The sequence below is a fragment of the Zootoca vivipara genome, chromosome Z1, assembly GCF_965207765.1.
Source record: "Zootoca vivipara chromosome Z1, rZooViv2.hap1.1, whole genome shotgun sequence".
Lineage (NCBI taxonomy): Eukaryota > Metazoa > Chordata > Lepidosauria > Squamata > Lacertidae > Zootoca > Zootoca vivipara.
This window is the reverse complement of record NC_142583.1, coordinates 2249889-2272256: the sequence shown is the minus strand read 5'-3', so window position 1 is coordinate 2272256 and position 22368 is coordinate 2249889. Positions and strand designations below refer to the sequence as shown.

The following is a 22368-nucleotide window of genomic DNA, read 5'->3' as shown; positions in this document are numbered from 1 at the left end:
GGCTCCTTTAAAGCAAGCAGTCTAATTTGTCAGTGCTTAAATGACATTGAGCGTCAGAACAACTTGGCCAGAATAAGGAATTTTTGCCCATGGTATGACTATTTTCTACCTTCCCATTTCGACTCTCTGGCACCCTATCTGCATAACCTAGCAATTCTAAAATATAGGCGCGCTTTTACCCTTGGCTGCAGTTGAGGGACGATTCCAACAGATCCCACACGAAAAACGCTTATGTCCCTGTGGAGATGGCAGTAACGAATCGGTGGCTTGCACTCTTTCTAATGACTTGAGGAATGAGATTATTACCCCTCTTTTATTGTCCGTTCCGGGACACCCAACCACTGCCCCAGTGTCCTTTCTCTTGGCAGATCAAGAGGAGCAGGTGGCAGCAAAGGCTGCAGGGTTTTTAGCTGGGGCAACCAGAATAAGGTCCACTTTTTGACTGCTGATTCAGGACCCTAAAGTGTGTTTTATATAATTGACTTTTTATTTCTGTTCTTTGTATATTGTGTTGTTGTTTTGTTGCTACAGCCGATGGGTGATGCAAATAAAAATTCATTCATTCATCATTACACCCGAAAGGGGCCAAGAGTTGCATTTGTGGTTTGATGGGTGTGTTTTTTCCTGCTCTAATGTACACCTCAGAGAACTGACTTTGTTTTTTTCAATCCTCGTCTTTGTGTTTGCATTCTTAATCTTCTTCCTAGGCCATAAAAATGAGGCTCGCTAATCAGTACATTGTCGGATCCGGGGACCCTCAGGGGCAGTTTCAGCTGGATGTTGATATTTCTGGATTAATATTCACTCACCACCCCTGCTTTAGCCGTGAACATGTCTTAGCAGCTAAGCTGGCTCAGTTGTATGATCAGTATCTGTCAAGGAGACAGAAAAATACTTCCAAACTTCTTACAGATAAGGTAATTTCATTGTTTTTAGAAGCTTCACGGTAAAATATAAATCCTGGTGAAGTATTGCAAATATTCCTTTCATAGCATAGCAAATGTCTAAAGATCCGCTTTTATATACTTTATATGACAGAAAGAAGCTATTGCTAGCCTGTCACCTGTCTGTGAGTTCTGCCTAGGTGTAGAACTTTTCTCTGCCAGTTTTTTAGGTTGAGTAAAGGTAAAGGGACCCCTGACAATTAGGTCCAGTCGTGACCGACTCTGGGGTTGCACGCTCATCTCGCATTATTGGCCGAGGGAGCCGGCGTATAGCTTCCAGGTCATGTGGCCAGCATGACAAAGCCGCTTCTGGCAAACCAGAGCAGCACATGGAAATGCCGTTTACCTTCCCGCTGTAGCGGTTCCTATTTATCTACTTGCATTTTGACGTACTTTTGAACTGCTAGGTTGGCAGGAGCTGGGACCAAGCAACGGGAGCTCACACCGTCACAGGGATTCGAACCACCGACCTTCTGATCAGCAGGCCCTAGGCTCAGTGGTTTAGCCCACAGCGCCATCTGGGTCCCCTTTTAGGTTGAGTACAGTACCACAATTGCATTATATCAATTAACCCCCGCCCCCAATTTATTTTTAAGCTACGTGCTCTGAGGAATGCCTTAGAGAATATTTCAGATCCTGGTGAAGGTGGGATCCTTAATCCAGTAACAAAACAAAGCAGAACTGAATACAAGATTGAAATAAGGCAAGTAGAGGACACTTTTGTATTTACTGTGCTTTGTGCATGCGTAGAAAGGTTATCCAACTTGACGTTGGAAGGCCGTGTTTCTGTGACATGATCAGCTCCCTGAGAACCACTGCTCTAGTTTGCTCATTACTTGTCCTATCCCAGACACTTGCCAAGCAGTCAGAAGAGAACAAATGGATGCCTTTTTTCTTTTCTTGCCTCCTCCCCAAAAGCTTTTTTTACAAGGATCATCAAGCACACTGCCTCCAGCATGCCTGACAACCTCTGTAGAAAGTTTTGGGAAAGGGTCCAATTCATTCCTTTCCTGGTTGGTCCCTTTCCCCTCCTACCTTTAGCTGGTGCTCCAGGCTACCCTTGTCATGTCTTTCCTTTCTTTCTGCTTGTGGGAAATGAAGCTGCTGGGCAAGTCCTTTTGGACTTTTTCCTTCAAAAGAGCAAGAAAGGAAGTTGTGGTTCCTGTTGCTAAGGTCACACCACAGAGTCCAGCCCTGGCAGCTCCTCTGTGGGATAAAGTCCTTTCTGCTCACAAAGTCTTAGTGTTCTGAGCCCCTCACAGGCATGACTTCCATGGCATTGTTTCATAGCAGGAGGAACCGGGTTGCATCCAACTTGGTCATACTCAGAGTAGACCCATTGAAATCAGTGGACTTGATTAACTGAAGTCCATTTATTTCGGTGGGTCTACTCTGACTATTAGTTGGCTACAGCCCATTTTTCTCAATGGCTTCATTCTGTTTGTGCCTCTATTCAGAAAATAGATAATTAAATATATGGATATAAATAAATTGACTTAGTGGGTTTTTTTAACTGACACAATAATTCAGTACGTATTACTTCATAGGATCACTGTAATTGCTATTGATGCACACTGGCTATAATTCAGCCCATAGCCATGTGTTTGAATTTTTGGTTTGCACATATTTGGCTTGCACATAATGGGACTTGCACATATTTGTGGGCTGGTTGGCGCCACAACCATTGGCATGTTCCTGATGTGGTTTGTTTTAATGAACTCAATCTGAGCTGGGGAAAATGATAATGATAATTTCCTAGGGGAAAATGATAAATTGGCTATTAAGAATCACATAATGCAGGTCCAAGGAACTGCATCCAGTTATGGGATAGTGGATTAGAATAATAGAATCAAAGAATCATAGAGTTGGAAGAGACCACAAGGGCCATTCAGTCCAACCCCCTGCCAAGTGAGTGTTGGACTGGGACTGGGAAGACCTAGATTAAAATCCCTATCAGCCATGAAGCTCACTGGGCGATTTTTGAACAACCACTACCTCTCAGCCACATCTACCTTATAAGGTTGTTGTGTAAACAAAATAGATGGGGTAGAGGGAGAACCATGAGCAAACTGGAGCAGGAAATGTGGGATGAAAATACAGTGGTACCTCGGGTTAATAACTTAATTCGTTCTGGGGGTCCGTTCTTAACCTGAAACTGTTCTTAACCCGAGGTACCACTTTAGCTAATGGGGCCTCCCACTGCTGTCGCGCCGCCACTGCACAATTTCTGTTCTCATCCTGAAGCAAAGTTCTTAACCCAAGGTACTATTTCTGGGTTAGCAGAGTCTGTAACCTGAAGCGCCTGTAACCTGAAGCGTCTGTAACCCGAGATACCACTGTACAATAAATAATCAATATAATAAAATAAACCTTTGTTTTAATGTTTTGTTTGGTCACATTTCTATTTGCTGTTTAGAGCACCTCCAGTAGAAAGGACAAATAAATACATTTATAATAAACTTTTAAGCAATGACCAAACTGGGTGCATCACAGTGTATGTGAGCCCTAAAGGTTTTGGGTTTTGTTTATCTTTCATGCAGCCACAAGGACATTTTACTTGAGCAGTAGTAAGGGAGAGGGGATGCTTTAATCCTTTTCCCTCTTCACTATTTCCCCAGTAGCTTTACCCTAATTATAGAATTATAGAATTGCAGAGTTGGAAGGGACCACCAGGATCCTCTAGTCCACCCCCTGCAAGGCAGGAACCCTAAGACTCCATTGAATCCAGCGCATTGTAATCGGAAAAGTTAAATGTCAACACATCATTTGACTTTTAATGGGGCATGTATTCAGTGTGTGGTTCCCTCTAATGGAATGTGTGTTTGCACAGGCAGACAAGACGACTTCGTGATGTTGAGCAAGAAAGAGATCGGACATTGCTTAAGGCCATTATCAAAGTTTGGAAAGAAATAAAATCCCTGCGTGATTTCCAGAAGTTCACTAACACCCCCCTGAAGCTCTACCTGAGGAAGTATGTTTTTACAGGAACTTCGTTGTTCGTTGTAGCAGTAAGATAAGATTTAATGCTTCCATTTGGTGCTGATTCATTTCTAAGGTCTAATGTACTACGCTAGCCTACTCATGGGATTGAATGTTCCTCCAGACCATAACATAAAAAATCCCAACAAACAGAAATCTAGCATGTTAACCCAAAGACTTATTTCATTTTATTTTTAAATCTTTGTATCCTACTTTCCCATTAATAGAAACACTCAAGGTGCCCAATAAGAGTTTAAGATATTCAATAAAAACAAGTACAGTAAATCAGTTGGAAAATAAAGTATAACTTGGCCAAACCAACACAGCTGGTGACACTAACCCTGAAGTCCAAAAGACTTGCAAAAACTTTAATCCTACATCAAAAGCCCAAAAGAGCAAAGGAGGCAGATGGAATTGTCAGAGTTGTCACTGTATTGGTGTTACAGGCTGCCTCTCCAGTTAGTACTTTCAACAGTTGAGTTTTGTACTAGTTGAAGCATTTTTCAGAGGGAGCCCTAGAAAGAGCATCTTGCCAACATTTAACCTAGAGGTTACTAAGGCCTCCATTGACAATAGCCAGGCTCCTGCTTCCAAACTATGAACCTTCTTTTTCAGAAAAAACACACACATACCCCATCCAAAATAGTCTAAAGCTAGATCATTTTCACCCCCAAGCCATAAGTACTTCTATCTTGTATGGAGTAAGTTTTCACTTGTAGCCCCATCCAACCCTTCATTGATTATCATAGAATCTTAGAGTTGGAAGGGACCAGGGGTCATCTAGTCCAACCCCCTGCAATTCCAGGTACCAATGTATTCTATTTAATTTAATCCCCTCCCAACCTTCTCTTTCATGGCTGCAAGAAGGATTTCAGCTTCCCCCCTCCCCCTTCCATTTTTAGATTTACCACAGCTTTTTGTGGTGTCAGAACTCTGAAGGGTGGATAACCTTAAAAGTAATAAATATATTGCTTGTTGTTGAAGGGAGGATGTTGATCAAAGGTTGGATGAGAAGACATATGAAGCAGAAATTCAGGCTGAAATATCTGAGTTAATAGAAGAAAACATTGAAGAGTATGAAAAGAAAATGGAAGAATATAAAACTGAACTTCAAGAGTGGAAATCTTGGAAGAAGGCACAGGTTTGAAATAGCATAATTGTGTATTTGAAAATGCATGGGGCAGGCTCAAGACTAGTTATCGAAGCCCTTCCTTACTTCTTCCTTGTAAAATGGCATTTCTTAGATGAAATGTCAAGGCGGTGTAGCAAGAGGGGAGAGGCTCATGAGAAGCTGGGGAATCTTTAAGGGCTGGGGAAAGTGTCACTTGAACTTAGCAGTATTTGTGTGACTTTATGATAAAATAAATCATTTGCATCCAGAAATTATGACCACAGCCAACGCAGTTTGTTTCTTTCATTTTCTAAATCTCTAGTCATCTGTACATTGCAGCCTTCCTGGGTGCCTGTGTTTCCTGAAAACTGCAAGACTTTCCTCAGCTGGGCTTGGAGGAGACTGCCTCCTTTGTTCCTGACAGCTGTCTATTATTGCTTTAAAGTCTTTTTTCTTTTGAAGAAATTGGTGTCACTGTGTTTTAGGGCAAAAGGAAGGACTTTCCTTAATATCGGCAACTGCACATATCTCAGGCCCTCAACAGTCATCCTCCCGGGCTTCCTTGTGTTTCAAATAAACCTCAGAGGAAGACATCATACTTTAGCGGAGCTTTTTCAGTTCAAAGGCAGCTGGGGAGGCTGGAGAACAGTAGGAAAATGTTAAATGGGATTGCGGGGTGAGATGTGTACCACTCATAAAGAGCTCTGAGAAAGAGGCAGAAGGATGGAATCTTTCACAAGGAAAGAAAGTTTTGAGAAATGGAAGGACAAGTTGCAGTACAGCTTTAATTTTTGAACCCTTTTTGTCAGTCTTTGTACAAAGTTTTTCATTCTCGATAGATTTTTTTAAAAAAATGACTACTTATTTAATTACTTTTTATCTCAGTTTTATCTTTCTTTTTAAAAAATTGTTATGTTGTGTTGCAAATTTGTGTTTGGATTTAGGTTTTATTGTCTTTATTTTATAAGCTGCCCTGGATTACCCCCCCCCCAAAAAAAATGAAGTGTGAGATTAAATGAAATGATTTAAATGAAATTGTGTAGATACATTTCTGAGTGGCAGAAGATCAGATGAGAAGTAATAGGAAAAATCTGTCATAATAATAAGTCATATTTGGCTCTTTTTTATTACCAGTTTGGTCACTTCAAAATTATCAGAAGTAACTAATCCAAAGATAGGTCCAGTTTTTATTGATGTTCTCTGCTGAAGGGGTGAAATCTTTTTTTAATGTGTATATACAAACACACAGAAAATCAGAAAGAAGAAGAAGAAAACAAGCCCAAATGCAGATGATGAAGCAGAAGGAGAAGAAGCATCCGAGTGTGTGGAAGGGGAACGTATGAAACCTGTTCCTCCTCCGCCCGCAGTTGACAGGTTGGAGGTGGAACAGGAGGTTCGAGAGAGAGCTGCTAAGATTAGAAGGAAACCAGGAGAATCCATTCTAATTCCTGAGTTGAGCTTGACGGGGAGCGTCACTCCAAACGAGCTTTGTCCTAGGTGAGCTTACACATGAACATTTTTATGAAGGTAAGGTAGAAAATGTTTGTTCAGTTATTTAGCTCATGGTTCATACATCCCTGCTTTAAAATGTTAATTTGCAACTCACTGAAATCTTAAATTACCCTTGCTCTACAAGAAGTCATTGGATGATGTGGTGCAATGTTCTTCCACCCTGAGGATGCAAAGAGATGAATCTGGATCAAGATTCTAGTGTTTGAGTGTGTGTGCAGGGGGGGGGGCTTTAAATTTTTGCCCCCTGCTTTGGTCCCATTCAAGATTGGGCCTCCTACCCCTGGAATCTGCACTACCGAAAGAGATCCATTTGTTTTTTAATATGAAGGCTTATAGCCAACTAAGTCCTACTCAAAGCAGACCCGTAGAAATTAAGGGGTGCAAGTTAGTCGCGTTCATTGATTTCAGTAGGTCTGATTTGAGTAGGGCTAGCATTGGATGCAACTCATCCTTCTTTGGGCAATGCAAATTGCAATGCAAGGGGGCCCATTCTGGATTGGGACCACAGCAGGAAGGCAAAGCGTTAAAGCTGACCCACACCTATACATGGACATCCAGTGGTCAGATAATCACTGATGGAGAAGGTAGGCAGGCACCATCCTGTTAACCCACAGTGTGTGGAGGCAGTACTTGTTTGGAGCTCTGTCATACTCTATAAATAACAAGTTCTGCGTATTTGAAGTAATAAAAGTCCTGTCAAGCACTCCAAAAGTGAAAGATAACTTTCTGGTGAATATGCACATTTTAAGGTGTTCTTTTAAAACTTGTTTCCAGGGCGGAGGTTTCAAGACGCGAAGATGTAAAGAAGCGTTCGCTGTTCCTAAAAGTCCTTTTCAATTCAAAAGAGGTGTCAAGAACAGTGTCCCGGCAGATGAGCTCAGACTTTAGAGTTCATTTTGGGCAGATTTTCAATTTGCAAATATTCAACTGGCCAGAGAGTTTGAAGCTGCAGGTATGTTGCATATGGGTGTGTGTGTGTATTTATCCAAACATGGTTCACAGAGTAATTTAAACAAAACCTTATTGAAATATTCAATGAACCAATTAAAGGTAATAAACAACATAAGCAGTGCAATAAGCAGTTAAAATAGCCCTTATAACTGCAAGGTAAAAACTTCAATTCCAGTTTTATGAAGAGTTGTAATGAGGAACTGGCTAAGCACAGCTCCATCTCAAAGCAATAGTCATTTGGGCCCAGGTTTGTTGTTGTTGTTGTTGTTTGTCTTTGGTTTGGTTTTTCCCAAGGAGTTGTCTGGACCGTACCACTTCAGACACCATGTGCAGGGCTTGAAGGACTGAATATTCCTCACAAAATGTCCATTTACATAGAGAGTTAAGACATCAGAGAAAAGTTTTTTTTCTCCCCTACATTGCAGGGAGTTGGACTAGATGACCCCCAGAGGCCCTTCCATCACTACAATTCTGTTATTTTAGCCTAGCACCTGCACCTTCTGGCAGTTCCCTCATTGCGAGATGTGAGGCTAAAGCAGGCATCCCCAGACTTCGGCCCTCCAGATGTTTTGGACTACAATTCCCATCTTCCCCGACCACTGGTCCTGTTAGCTAGGGATCATGGGAGTTGTAGGCCAAAACATCTGGAGGGCCGCAGTTTGGGGATGCCTGGGCTACAGGGAACCAAGCAGAGGGTCTTCTCAGCAATGGCGCCTGCCCTGTAGAATGCTTTCCCATCAGGTGTCAAGGAAATAAACCACTATCTGACTTTTAGAAGACATCTGAAGGCAACCCTGTATCGGGAAATTTTTAATGTTTTAATGTTTTACCATTTTTTATGTGCTATAAACTGCCCAATATGGCTGGGGTATAAACAGTAAAATCATTTTCACTTCATGGTATCTGAAGAAGTGTGCATGCACACGAAAGCTTATACCCAGAACAAACTTAGTTGGTCTCTAAGGTGCTACTGGACAATTTTTTTATATACATATTTCGACTGCGTCAGACCAACACGGTTACCTACCTGAATCTAGTAAAATCATTATTATTATTTGGCTTAGCACAGGCACCCCCAAACTCCGGCCCTCCAGATGTTTTGAACTACAATTCCCATCTTCCCCGACCACTGGTCCTGTTAGCTAGGGATCATGAGAGTTGTAGGCCAGAACATCTGGAGGGCCGCAGTTTGGGGATGCCTGGCTTAGCATGTTATCAAAAACTGGTCTAATGGTTAACATCTCTCCAGACAAACCACAGGCCGCAGCCAGGGTTTCTCCTATGGTTACAGCTTGCGGTTCATCTGGGATAGCTCAACCATGAGCCTGGGTTTGGGTGACACCCTATTCCAAACCCTAGCTGAGCTCCACATGCTGTAGCATTGGAAAGAACCAAGCACCGGCCATCTCTTTCCTGGAAGGCCTCGTGTTTTCTCATTTGTTTTCTCGTGTTTTCTCGTGTTTTCTCATAGCAGGACTGTGGTTATATGCAAATGAGGGCATAGTGTCTAAAAATGAAAATGGTGCTCTGCTCTTTACCACACAGCTCTATGAAACCGTTGGGCTCGGCAGTACTAACTTGTTGATGGAAGTGTTCATACCAGTCCCTGAGACTACGGTTCTTACTGGGAGAGCTCCTGTGGAAGAAATGGAATTCAGCAGCGACCAGCGTGCGCAACTGGACCATGAAGGCGTGGGAAGCGGTACAGGCTTGTCTTTTAAGTCCAAAGATTTAGAAGTTGCTCACTTGCTTGTTGCAGACATAGTGGATTGCTTGCTGCAACTGGGTTCAAATCCCAAAAGGTCTCTGGGTGCCTTTGAGTTAATCTGGATCTTTCAAGGGGGGAATCCTATTGATATAGCAACCTGAGCATCTCATATGATGATAAATGTAGTTAAAGAAAAGGCATTTGTTCCCTTATCTCTCTTTATTCCTCTCCCCACCCCCACCCCCGAACCCTGGATAGTAAGTGTGTGTCCTTGTTCCCCCACCACCACCCGTTTTATTTTCAAAAACAAGTTCTGCAATGCAGATTTGGCTAAGAGATGGTGACATGCCCAAGGTTGCCCAGTGAGCATTATAGTTGAATGGGAGAAGAGGATTGAAATCCAAGTCTGCCTGGTCCACATCCAATACACTGTTCACTATACTGACACTAATTGAATCGAACAGCTCAATACACACTGCCTTTACTTCTTTATTGGGCTGTAAAAGTCTTATTTTACGATTGTTGGTACAAGCCAACCAAGAGCTGCATGTGTTCCATATTATACTCATGATATTTTTTCTGGAGGATTAAAATGTAGGAAAACACTTCAGGTTTCTTTCAAGAAATACTCCCTAGCTTTCTTTTTCCTGTTTCTTTTATGATTAAAAGCATTTAGAAGGAACCTTCGCTTTGTTTTTTATTGATTGATTGATTGATTGATTGATTGATTACTTACTAAGTAGAGATTTTGACTGGCTGTATTTCCTAGACTTTGAGTTTCTAATCTGTTCAGGGTGTCCTGAAATTTTGGAGAGCTCATGAGATCAGCCTATATGACCCATTTGGAGATTATTTTTTTCCTTGTGTAAATTTGACATGATATCCAGTGCCATTCTATAGGGCAGGGGTGGAGAGGGGTGGTGGGCTAAATCTTTAGGACACTCCCCACTCCATCCTTGGTGGCCTCTGTAACTGACATATAGGTGGGGTTGCCCATCTATTGTTGTGACCCTGATGTCTAGTGATCCATTCACTCAAGAAGTGTGATCTGGGCCACTGACTATCTTCTAGCATGTCCCTGGCATGTAACAGTTAACAAACTGGTTTGAAGAAATCACCATTTAGTGAGTTTGGACAAAGCAACAAACCATAATTTGCTGCTAACCAAGAATGGAAATGTTAAATCTTCTTCCTATGCTTGTGAAAAGGGGGTGGAGCCTGAGATTTCTGACCACTCATGCATGTAACAACAAGCTACATTTTTGTTTGCTACATCTGATCACGCCAATGTGTTTGGTCTCTCATGGCAGGTGTACCGTTTTCATTTGAAGCTGATGGCAGTAATCAAATGATTTTAATGACCTCAGGCAAGGTGTCCTGCAGTGTTTCCTGGGCTGTTGGAGAAAATGGGATACCCTTAATTCCACCAGCATCACAGAAGAACGCTGGATTCTCAAGGTAAATGAACTTTAGCAAGCATTTCAGAAACATTTTTAGTATATGCAATTAGATAAATCATTCTATGGGCAAGCAGTTTCATTTAATATCTGTTTGGTCAGCAACATAAAGTAATAGACACCCGTCTCCTCACTGCCTATAAAAGGCATTTTATTTATTATGTGTGACTTCTATTTCTAGTTGTACTCAGAGTAGGCCTGCTGAAATCTCTGTACTGACATACATGGATTTCATTGGGTCTTCTCTGAACATGACTAGCATGATAGACCTGTTAGTATTTTCATCCCTCCCTTTTCTGCCAATCTCCTGACTCAGTAGAGAGAGAGGGGAAGGAGTCTTCCTTGCTAACTGTTATTCCTAACTGTCAGTTCTGGAGAGTGTGTTCTGAGGTAAAGATGTGTTCTTACTTATGTTAGATGACTGAAACTCACTCAGTCTGTATATTATAGTTATATATGTTTAGTTTATTAAAATAAAAGAAGAATTACTTCAAAACCTCTGAAGCTGAACTTCATCTGTTTATTGGTGCTCACAGCTAGAAGTCGTGAGTCCAGGTATATGGTTTAAATCCATCATATGGTAGCAGAGGATGGTTTAACGTTTGGACGTACAGATGGTTCAAAGGTTCAGCGTTTGAGACAGAGGTTTTTGCTGAAAGTCCAGGCTTATTTTATGTTGCAAAAAAGGAAGTGTTTGCTATTAATTAAACTCAAACATGGCTTACACACAAAGCAGCCAAATGGCTCTGTCTTTCCCTGTTCTCAAGCCAGAGACATACCCTGTTTGGCAAGCTAAAATGAAAGCACTTTTACAGAGGGAAAAACTTTATCACACTATAGAAGATGCAATTGCTTCTCAGCTTTCAGCGTTGCCTAATGATAGATTAACACCGGACTATATATCTGCTGTTCTCTTAAATGAATGAGACCGCAGGCAAATTGTTAAAGAGAGCCGGGGCAGGAGGATGGGAATTGCGGTCAGGGTGTGCTAGTGAGCGGGTCGGAAAATCGGAGCTCTGCTCTTTTCCCCTTTTTGAAAATAGGGACAACATTTGCCCTCCTCCAGTCTGCTGGGACTTTGCCTGTTCTCCAGGAATTTTCAAAGATTACTGCCAGTGGTTCTGAAATCACCTCTTCCAGTTCTTTTAATACTCTTGGGTGTAGTTCATCTGGCCCTGGAGACTTGAATACATCTAAACTAGCCAAGTATTCTTGTACTACCTCCTTACTTGTTCGGGGCTGTGTTTCCCCTGCTGAATGATCGGCTCCATTTTCTTCAGGTCAGGCATTGTTTTCTTTTTTGCAGAAGACTGAGGCAAAGAAGGCATTGAGGAGTTCTGCCCTTTCTCTGTCCCCTGTTTGCATTTCACCATCTTCTCCTCTAAGTGACCCCACTGTTTCCTTGTTCTTCCTTTTGCAGTAGTGTTGGCTTTGTGCTCCTCTTTGAAGTTTCTCACAATATGAGAGTTTTCTTTTTTAAAATATTTTTTCCTTAGTGAACAGTGGATACATGAATGGTTTTGTCTTAAGGTAGCTATTGGAATTAATGAATAAAAGGAGTTTGGGCCACTTGAAATTAGTCTAAGGAGCCAGACTTACAACAACCCTTTCAGTAACAACAACAACAAATCCTCATTGCACAGCATAGCTTACAAGTTTTCCCTTTTCTCGCGAGGAAGCCTATTCAGCATAAGGGAATTTCCCTTTAAAAAAGGGAGAACTTGGCAGCTACGTTGCACAGTTTATTACCTCCCAAAACATGCTGCTTGGCTGTTGCAGGAAAATAAGAATAACTTGTCCAAACTGGAAATTGAGTGTTTGTGATGACCAGCTTGTTCTCTTGACAGAACTCTGTTAGCCTTTGCCCAGTTTTGTTTTGAACTCCAAGGCCAAACTTGCCAGTAATTTCTTTTATCTCTTGATTTCCTACTTTAGCATTCCAGTCCCCTATAATGAGAAGAACATCCTTCTTTGGTGTAATTTCTAGAAGGTGTTGTAAGTCATCATAGAATTGGCCAATTTCACTTTCTTCAGCACCGGCAGTTGGTGCACAAACCTGGATTACTGTGATGTTAGAAGGTCTGCCTTGGATTCGTATCAAGATCATTCTATAATTTTTGAGATTGCATCCCAGTACGGGTTTCGCCACTCTTTTGTTGACTATGAGGGCCACTCCATTTCTTCTATGGGATTCTTGCCCACAGTAGTAGATATGATGGTCATCCGAACTGAATTCGCCCATTCCTGTCCATTTTAGTTCGTTGATGCTCAGGATGTCAATATTTATTCTTGTCATCTCATTTTTGACCACATCCAGTTTACCTCCATCCATGGTTCTTACATTCCAGGTTCCTATGCAAGATTTTTCTTTACAGCATCGGACTTTCCTTTCGTTTCCAGGCATATCCGCAAATGAGCGACCTTTCGGCTTTGGCCCAGCCGCTTCATCAGCTCTGAATCTACTTGTACTTGTCCTCCGCTCTTCCTCAGTAGCATGTTGGACGCCTTCCGACCTGAGGGGTTCATCTTCCAGCGTCATAACTTTTATATGCCTGTTGTCTTTGTCCATGGAGTTTTCTTGGCAGGGATACTGGAGTGGCTTGCCAGTTCCTCCTCCAGGTGGATCACATTTAGTCAAAACTCTCCACTATGACCTGTCCATCTTGGGTGGCCCTGCATGGCATAGCTCATAGCTTCTCTGAGTTATTCAAGCCCCTTCGCCACGACAAGGCAGTGATACATGATGTTTAAGTTAAGCAATTAGGAATACTGAGAAGTGAGTTTCAAAATGTACCCTTTGGTGTACAAATAAGAAGGCAAATGAACTAAGTTTCCAAAGTACAGAAACCCATACCTATTAGAACCATGAATTGTAGGACAAGGGTCACTTATCTGGTCCCAGAAAGTATAGGCAGATTTCTTTTAACTTTGTGTTTTTTAAAATAAAATAATTATTAAATGTTGTAATTTCAGTGCTTTAAAGAATATTGATGCCATTGCATCAATCGGCACATCGGGGTTGACTGACATGAAGAAACTTGCCAAGTGGGTAGGAGAGGCAAAGCTGGATCCAAATGACCCAAGTAATGCTGCTCTGATGCAACTCATAAAGGTAATAATGGCTCCGGGAAACATGGTGCTGAAACCTTGGATTTGCAATCCCTGCTCCCCCTTCTGCCCCCGGAGTTTCATAGAGAATTTCCTGTCCAATGGTGAGAGAACTATGCCGTATTTCTGCATATGGTTGAATAGTCACAGATTGCCACGTTGGGTATAATAGCTAGAGAATGTGAGCATTCCATTTGACGGTTTTCCATATGCTTATCAGTTAATATAACAATGCATTTCATAAGCATGTATAATTCGGCCATGGGGAATGTAGCTTGCATGCTCTTTTCATGGGCCTCAAATCTGATTTCCATACAGAGATATCTTCTGCCTATGTAAAACTCAGTATAAGTAAACCTGGTTGGTTTACTTAGGGCAGTTATCTGGTTTGCAAGCTGTGTAGGAAAGGCTTTCATGGGATTATGCATGAACATGTACAGGTTCTTGGTCTGCGACTAATTTTGGCAGAGAGGGTGGGCCAGAATGTCACTCCCCTATTTCCTCAAGATCTCTCTTGCATCTGGGTTGGCAAGGAGGTAGAAGCTGGAGGAACCGTGTCCCCAGTGCAGGGGGTGGGTTAGAAGCCACCTAAATTTGCAAGACCTTTCCATAAACTTCACATTTATTGTTTAGGTTGCTACGAGCGGTGATGCTTCTGTTCCCGATTTCTTCAGGCTGGAGCAGCTGCAGCAAGAATTTAATTTTGTTTCTGATGAGGAGTTTGACAGATCTAAAAGATTCCGGCTTCTGCAGCTCAGAAACAGCGAAGTGGCTGAGTTTCGAAGTTATAAGTGCGTCCCATTGCTGGAAAGAGAAATCAGTGAAAGAATCTTCCAGGTCAGAAGTCACCTAAAATGGTTGGGATTAAGTACATCTTATTTTGGTTGGGGTATCCTCCTATTAAATAGATTCACTGCTGCATTGTGTAAAAAACCCCCAGTGAACCTCATTTTAGAGTGTTCAGAGCAGTTCTTCCCAAACTTTGTTAAGGCCACTACCCCATTCCCAATGTCCCCTGCCCTGTCCTATAAAAAGCAGCATTTAGTGTAGTGGTTTGCACAACCCAGTAAGGAAGATAACAGCCCAATAAAATTCAAAACAGTTAACAATTAATTGCACATTTATTAATTGCACATTTTCAAAATCCAGTCAAAATTATTACTTTAAATTACGGTAGATTAATTCCACTGGGGGCAGGACCACCCACTTTGGGAACCAACTGGTTTAGAGGATGGTGGTAGTAGAATACATTTGAAGTGGGAATGTCCAGGACTACATTTTTAAAATAACTTTTCTGACTACTTTATTTACTTGGATCACTAAAATTCTAGTTACTGGTACTTACTCTTCTTTATCGCCTGACTACCCTTTCATGAGTTTGCCTGCATTTCTTGGAGGGTGTTTATGGCTCCCTGCCCCTCCCCAAAAAGTGGGATTTTCTGTTTATACCTCAGGGTCCCTTTTAAATCCCTTTTAAGCCCCTTCTCTGCCTGAGAGCACCAGAAGTGATGTAGAACATTTAAAGAGCTCGTGGGTGTTGGCATTTTCGTTTTAGGAGTACGAGAAAAGATTGCGCGAGAGGGATGTTGTTGATACTAAAGACCATCTGGATGCACACAGAGCATTAGTTGCAAAGTACCTCCAAAAGGTAGGAGGCAAAATAGAGTCTTTTTATTATGCACAATTGTTTATTTTGGCAATAACTGTGCTGGAGTGTGTGTATTGAAGTCTTCAGCGGCCACCCTCTGTAGCTTCTGCACTCTGGTTCCTTCGATGCAAAGGGCCAAATTAGATGTTAATCAGGAGACATGTGAATAATCTCCCGATGGTATGTGTTTTTAGTTCTTTGGGGCACTGGAGGCTGTAAGCAGAAGCAGAAGTGATAGCCAAGGCCTTCAAAGCAGGTTAATTTCTTCCACCTGAATGGCTAACCTTATCTGGCTGTTGCTGATTATGCTTGTGGGGGGCTGTTAGGCCGCTCCTGTTCAGTTATCTTGTTTGTAGGCACGTATTCTGTTTTTTTAAAACGATTGTGTACTGTCCTGCGTGTCCTGTGGGTTGTTAGGCAGCCTAAGAGTATTTAAATAGATAAATAAACCTCCTAATTGGGTGTTTTCAAACAGTGCTTAGGTTGAGTGGGGAGCAGTCATGGGAAGATCTGCCAGGATGAGCCATTTAGGACGCACTGGATCTCCAGCTCAGCTGGCATTTAGTCCTCAACCCGGTCTTACACCTCAGTGTAACTTGCTCATCCTGGCTGAGCTGTGGCCAGTATAAGTCCCCCCTAAGGGGGCATTCCAGGGATGTGGTGGTGGTGGGACCAAAGAGATGAGACTTAGGCTGGATCCTAAGCCTCTTCAGCTTGGTCATATGACCTGGCAACCTAGCATAAGATACTATTTTAAAGGCCAATTTCCCCATTTTTCATTGCTTAGGCAGAGCAGGCTCAGTACTGAACAGAGCTTGGCTCTAGTGTAACTTTACACCATCTTAAATTACACCAGCGTGCTTTACGCTCGCTTCTTGTGCATATGAATCCATCCTTTGCCATGGCCAATGGCTGGTAAAGGTAAAGGTACCCCTGACCATCAGGTCCAGTCGTGTCCGACTCTGGGGTTGCGGTGCTCATCTCGCTCTATGGGCCGAGGGAGCCGGCGTTTGTCCACAGACAGCTTCTGGGTCATGTGGCCAGCATGACTAAGCTGCTTCTGGCGAACCAGTACAATAAAGTTATTTGATGTGGATTGGATTGCATCCTTGGTTTCAATTTAGCGTAACTATTGCTGAGGAAAAACTAGTGAATAAAATGCATAAAAGTGTGTTTACAAAGTGAAAATAGGTGAAACTACACAGCCCACTGAGATAAGTAAATGAAGATCCCTAGAAATGCTACTCAAGTGTCTTTTAAGTGATTTCAGTTTTGTTTTGTTTTCAGGTTAGGGAATCAGTCATTAACCGATTTCTGATTGCAAGGCATCATTTTCTCCTTTCCGATCTGGTCAATGAAGATGAAATCCCTACTCTTGGGTAAGGAAGAGAATGGAAAGTTATATCAGAACCATAATAATGAGCTTCAAGTCAAACACATTTCTATCTTATTAAGTTCTTGATTTGTATTTTTGCCAAGCTCTTTTCACCTGCAATTCCTTTTCGTCATTTTAAAGTGGAATATTTCTGCAAGGTGTCACAAACATCTCTGCAAGCAAGTGTGTATGCTTTTGAAGGGATGCTGGTGGCGCTGTGGTCTAAACCACTGAGCCTTGGGCTTGCCGATCAGAAGGTCGGTGGTTCGAACCCCTGTGACGGGGTGAGCTCCTGTTGCTTTGTCCCAGCTCCTGCCAACTTAGCATTTCAAAAGCACACCAAAAAGTGCAAGTAGATAAATAGGTACCGCTCCAGTGGGAAAGTAAACGGCGTTTCCGTGCACTGCTCTGGTTCACCAGATGCAGCTTAGTCATGCTGCCCACATGACCCGGAAGCTGTCTGCGGACAAACACTGGCTCCCTCGGCCAGTAAAACGAGATGGGTATGCTTTTGAAATAATATAGGTGCCAAATGCAGCCCTCAAGTCTTCTCTGCCTGGCTCTTGGGACTGCCCTCAGCCCACCCTCCTCCTCCTCCCTGCCCCTGCTTTTTGCCCTCCTCAAGTGCTTTTGCCTGGCTGAGATGTGGCCTTGAACCATGAGAATGCCCTCCTGCTTGCAGGAGCCTCTGAGCTTTGCTTTGTGTGGTTGGAATGTCGCCTACTTACAAAGCTACAATAATTGCTCCACCCACTTTTCCTTCAGCCGCCACTAGCATACAGCCAGTGCTCTGTGACTTTGGCCTAGGCTTGAGTTGTCCTTAAGAATCTCAGTGGGGAGGGCCATGTGTTTTGTGATGTTTCAGCAATGACCTCAGCTAGACTTCGGCCAAAATACAGTGTTTTAGAGCATTATGTCGCTGCCTTGAGGTAGTGAGGAGCTTACTAAGACTTGCATAATTTTATTTATACATTTAACTGGTCATCAATGCATGTTTAGGTAATTATCATTCCATACATGCAGATGTGACAGAAAACACCTGTCAGGTCATATTTCAGGCTACAGAAAAAGGCAACATTAGGCACACATTGATAGCTCCTTTCTCCTGCCCACTTCCCCCAAGTGCAGCTGAGATTTCTCACACACACTTTAATTAACATGGGAATTTGACTATGATTCTTATTTGTTATTTCTGGGAAGTTTTCAGATAATCTAGTCTGTTGTTTGCATGCATTTGTTTTTGCTTGGGATTCTCTAGAGTTGGTAACATACAAATCCACATAACTGTGTTTTATTCTTGGTTTTTCTTTTTGTCCTGCTTTGCCTTCTGTTAAGTTCTGATGGCCCAGGGTATGTCATTATGCATCTGTTAATTTCTGCTTCTCTGTTGGTGGTTGCTTTTGCTATGATACATGCATCCAAACAGGCATGTTTTGTAGAGTCCTATCATTGCTTCTATGCCATATGTATCATACAGTGTAAGCTCTTATTTATACCTTCCCATACATATTTCCTCTGTCTGTTTTTCCTTTACTTTTCATGTCAAATAACATTGATAATTACCTTTTTAATACAAAGTATTTTACCATTTACTATAATAACGGGAAAAGTTACATGTGCAAATCTGTTTAACTCTGCTTTTGATCATTAGCATTTTGGGACTCAGCCTGTTTAAATTGGCGGAGACAAAAAGACCCTTAAAACCAAGACGAAAGGAGAGGAAAAAAGTAGCTGTGCAAAATCTCTCAGATGGTGACATAAAACTCTTGGTGAACATCATTAGAGCTTATGAGATTCCCATTAGAAAGCCTGTTGGGAGGTATGAAACTTTCTTTCCATTGTTCTTCACACACAAATTGCCTTTCCTGAGAAACATGTATGGGTTTTTTCTTTGCTGTCTTTTGAAGGATGATCAAGGTCTTCATTTTCTGAGGATCCTTTGAGTTGATCACTTAGTCGACTGATTTTGCTGCTGGTTTTTGTTTTGCACTGATTTATAGAACCCTTGGGGGGGGGTCTATCTCTAAACTCTAACCCACACCAACCTCATAACATGTGAAGATAAAAATGGAGCCGTTTCTTGTACTCTGAGTTTCTTGCTAAGGTACAAACAATTCTGACCCTACCCCTACCCCCCCCCCAAAAAAAATATCCAAACCATTTTGTTTCTGGCTATTTGCTCAAACTGGTTCTTCTTCATGGTCCAAAAATGCAGTAGCCCTAGGACTGCAGAAGCAAAGGGAAGGCACACTTTGGCATCTGCCGCCAGCCAAAGCACCAAGGGGCACCAAGAGACTGCAGCCCCTGCCTGCTAGGAAGAGGCAGTGTGGAGCAGCTCTCAAAACGGGAAATGACACACTGGCCAGTAGGACAAGGATTGAAAAGAAAACTGCTGGTGACATCACGCCACTATACAAACCGATGGTGCAATCACGCCTGAAATAATGTGTGCCCTTCTGTCAACTCACCTCAAAAAGATATTGCATCAAGCATCATATTGGAGCACCCAGCCTATTTTTGACCGAATGCACCTGAAATTCAATGTATTCTAAAATTCTTTCCTTTCACAGTGTATATTTCGGGTACATGAATCACAGGTTCTTTTCCTGGCAGAGAGTTGAGTGTGCTACACCGTTCTCAGCCCCCCATTTCCATGTGGTCTGTGCTCACTTACCCACTCTGAAGATGGAGATGGGCATGGAAGAGACTTGATCTGGATTATGGCTATTCCTTCAAACATGATCAAGAACCTTAGTCTTTAGTGCTGCAAAGTCTCGTTCATGAGAGGTGCATTTGCAGCAAACCACAGGGTTCTGTCTTGGGCCCAGTCTTATTCAACATCTTTATCAATGACTTGGATGGGCTTGAGGGCATCCTGAGCAAGTTTGCAGATGACACCAAATTGGGAGGGGTGGCTAATACCCCAGAGGACAGGATCACACTTCAGAATGACCTTAACAGATTAGACAACTGGGCCAAAGCAAACAAGATGAATTTTAACAAGGAGAAATGTAAAGTACTACACTTGGGCAAAAAAAAATGAAAGGCACAAATACAGGATGGGAGACACCTGGCTTGAGAGCAGTACATGTGAAAAGGATCTAGGAGTCTTTGACATGAGTCAACAGTGTGATGCAGCAGCTAAAAAAGCCAATGCAATTCTGGGCTGCAACAAGAGGAGTATAGCATCTAGATCAAGGGAAGTAATAGTACCACTGTATTCTGCTCTGGTCAGACCTCACCTGGAGTACTGTGTCCAGTTCTGGGCACCACAGTTCAAGAAGGATACTGACAAGGAGTAAAAGGAACATCTGTCCTAATCATGATCATATCTGGATCCATCATGCCAGTTATTCCAGGCTAAGTGATCGTGCTCTGCCTTTTTAAAATTTTATTTAGCTACACTGTTTATTTAGCTACAGTGGTTTGCTACAAATGTACCTCTCGTGAATGAGACTTTGCAGCACTAAAGACTAAGGTTCTTGATCATGTTTGAAGGAATAGCCATAATCCAGATCAAGTCTCTTCCATGCCCATCTCCATCTTCAGAGTGGGTAAGTGAGCACAGAGCACATGGAAATGGGGGGCTGAGAACGGTGTAGCACACTCAACTCTCTGCCAGGAAAAGAACCTGTGATTCATGTTCCTGAAATATACACTGTGAAAGGAAAGAATTTTAGAAAACATGGAAATTCAGGTGTATTTGGTCAAAAACAGGCTGGGTACTCCAATATGATACTTGATGCATCCACAATATCCCCTTGGCACACACTGTGGATCACTCAGTACATTGTTGAGTCTCCATGTCTAATGGCCGTTTCACAGTCCACACTTTTGCTTTCAACTTCTATCCATACTGACATCCTTTGTCCAGAACTGACAGATCCAGACCATTGGCAACCATGGTCTTTTTCACGTTGCCCAGTTGAACGACGTGGCCCAGGGAGAGAGGGAAAAATAGGGGAAGTGAACAACTGGCTTCGCAAATGGTGCAAGAAGGAACGGTTTGGATTCTTAGATCATGGTCTGCAGTTTCTTGAAGATGGACTTCTGGCAAGTGATGGAGTTTGGAGGAATTTTTTTGCCATGAAACTCAAAAACCTCATCAGGAGGGCTTTAAACTGACTTATGTGGAGGAGGGAGACAGTGGTCCTGAAGATAGGAGTCTACCAAGTGCTGAAGATGATCACCCAAATGTCAAGGACCAAATGGAGCAAACAGCCTCATTTTGATTGGAATTGTATTACATCTGTTTGTTTGTTTGTTTTTGCAGAATCTTACTTTATTTAGTTTCAGTGTAATGTACCTGTATTTTTTTCATTTTTTCACTGTGATTTTTTTTAAAAAAATGTCTTCCTCTCTAGCAAGCTTCAGCAGCCATCTAAATCTTCATGGTCCTTCAATGAGATGTTTGCTGCTTCTGCCCCTCCACAGAGCCCAACCCACAGCATAGACTGGGCCTTTAATCAGGTAACATCAAGCACCAGCCAAATGCAAGTTTGGAAACTGCTATTTCAGATCTGACTATCAGTATACAAAAAAAAAACCCAAAACATTTTTTTAGAAATATATTTCATGAGTTTGCAGCTAATTATTTTTTAAAAAAAACCCATAGAGCAATGGGGTTTGTTGTCTCCTGTTTCCTTTACAACTTCTCAAGGTAATTCAGTTTGGTTCCATATCTTCTTATACTGATCTGAAGGTAATGGAATATTTATACTTTTCTGGGAAACTTAATACATACACTTTAGCAATAATCGGATGATTGGTAACCAGTCCCAAGTCTATCTTTTAGGACAGCGTAGCAAAATTATGGCGATTATTTCCAGTTTTCTAAAGTTTTCCTTATGTTTGTTCTTAAGCACATTCTTTCCCGTTTCCATTATAGCCTTTCTTGACTGGCACTTTTTTCGAGAGCCATGGTCACTCTTGTGTCCAATGTAGTTTTGTTATCCAGTCAATGACAATATATAACTTGATAAAATAACTTTAAAAAATTCCTTCAGTAGCACCTTAAAGACCAACTAAGTTTTTATTTTGGTATGAGCTTTCGTGTGCATGCACACTTCATTGTTTATCAATAATTGCTCATTGTACCTCTGTAGCGATGTATTAATAATCGTTATTACATCGATAATAAAATAATTTAAAAGACCCCTTGAGAGTAAAAGGTGTATTGTGGCTTACATGTTGGAAAGTTCATACTTGTCATTATGAACTTTAATTTGCAAGCATCCTTCTGCACACTTTGGGAAAACGTGAGTGCTTTGTCTGTTTCATTGTAGGTCTTAGTCCGACCTTTTGTAGAAGTTTCTTTTCAGCGAACGGTTTGCCGAACAACCACTGCTGAAGGACCAAACCCAAACTGGAATGAGGAGCTTGAACTTCCATTTAGGTGGGAATGCATCTTCTGAAATGTTTAATTCTCTGCCTCATGGTATGACAAATGATAGCCCAGATTGAAAGTTTAAGTACTCCCCCCTCTCTCCATATAACCTAAATAGCTAGCTTTTGACTTCTGAATTCAGGAACACTGTTGTCAAGCCTTTTTCTGATATTGGTGTCACCAGTGTAT

At 42.0% G+C, this 22368-nt stretch overlaps 1 protein-coding gene across 4 annotated transcripts in view; it reads left to right on the top strand.

Moving 5' to 3' along the window:
- CC2D2A (coiled-coil and C2 domain containing 2A) overlaps positions 1-22368 on the top strand; it is a 54243-nt gene that overhangs the window by 17497 nt on the left and 14378 nt on the right. For all 4 annotated transcript variants that reach the window (XM_088657303.1, XM_060279080.2, XM_060279081.2 and 1 more), the window contains exons 10-24: positions 708-917; positions 1541-1651; positions 3779-3915; positions 4908-5064; positions 6284-6531; positions 7321-7498; positions 9043-9199; positions 10516-10663; positions 13636-13774; positions 14404-14607; positions 15326-15418; positions 16706-16797; positions 18445-18612; positions 21158-21263; positions 22079-22188. In XM_088657303.1, coding sequence (XP_088513429.1) covers positions 708-917; positions 1541-1651; positions 3779-3915; positions 4908-5064; positions 6284-6531; positions 7321-7498; positions 9043-9199; positions 10516-10663; positions 13636-13774; positions 14404-14607; positions 15326-15418; positions 16706-16797; positions 18445-18612; positions 21158-21263; positions 22079-22188 — 2258 coding nt within the window. The remainder of the gene's footprint in view (positions 1-707; positions 918-1540; positions 1652-3778; positions 3916-4907; positions 5065-6283; positions 6532-7320; positions 7499-9042; positions 9200-10515; positions 10664-13635; positions 13775-14403; positions 14608-15325; positions 15419-16705; positions 16798-18444; positions 18613-21157; positions 21264-22078; positions 22189-22368) is intronic.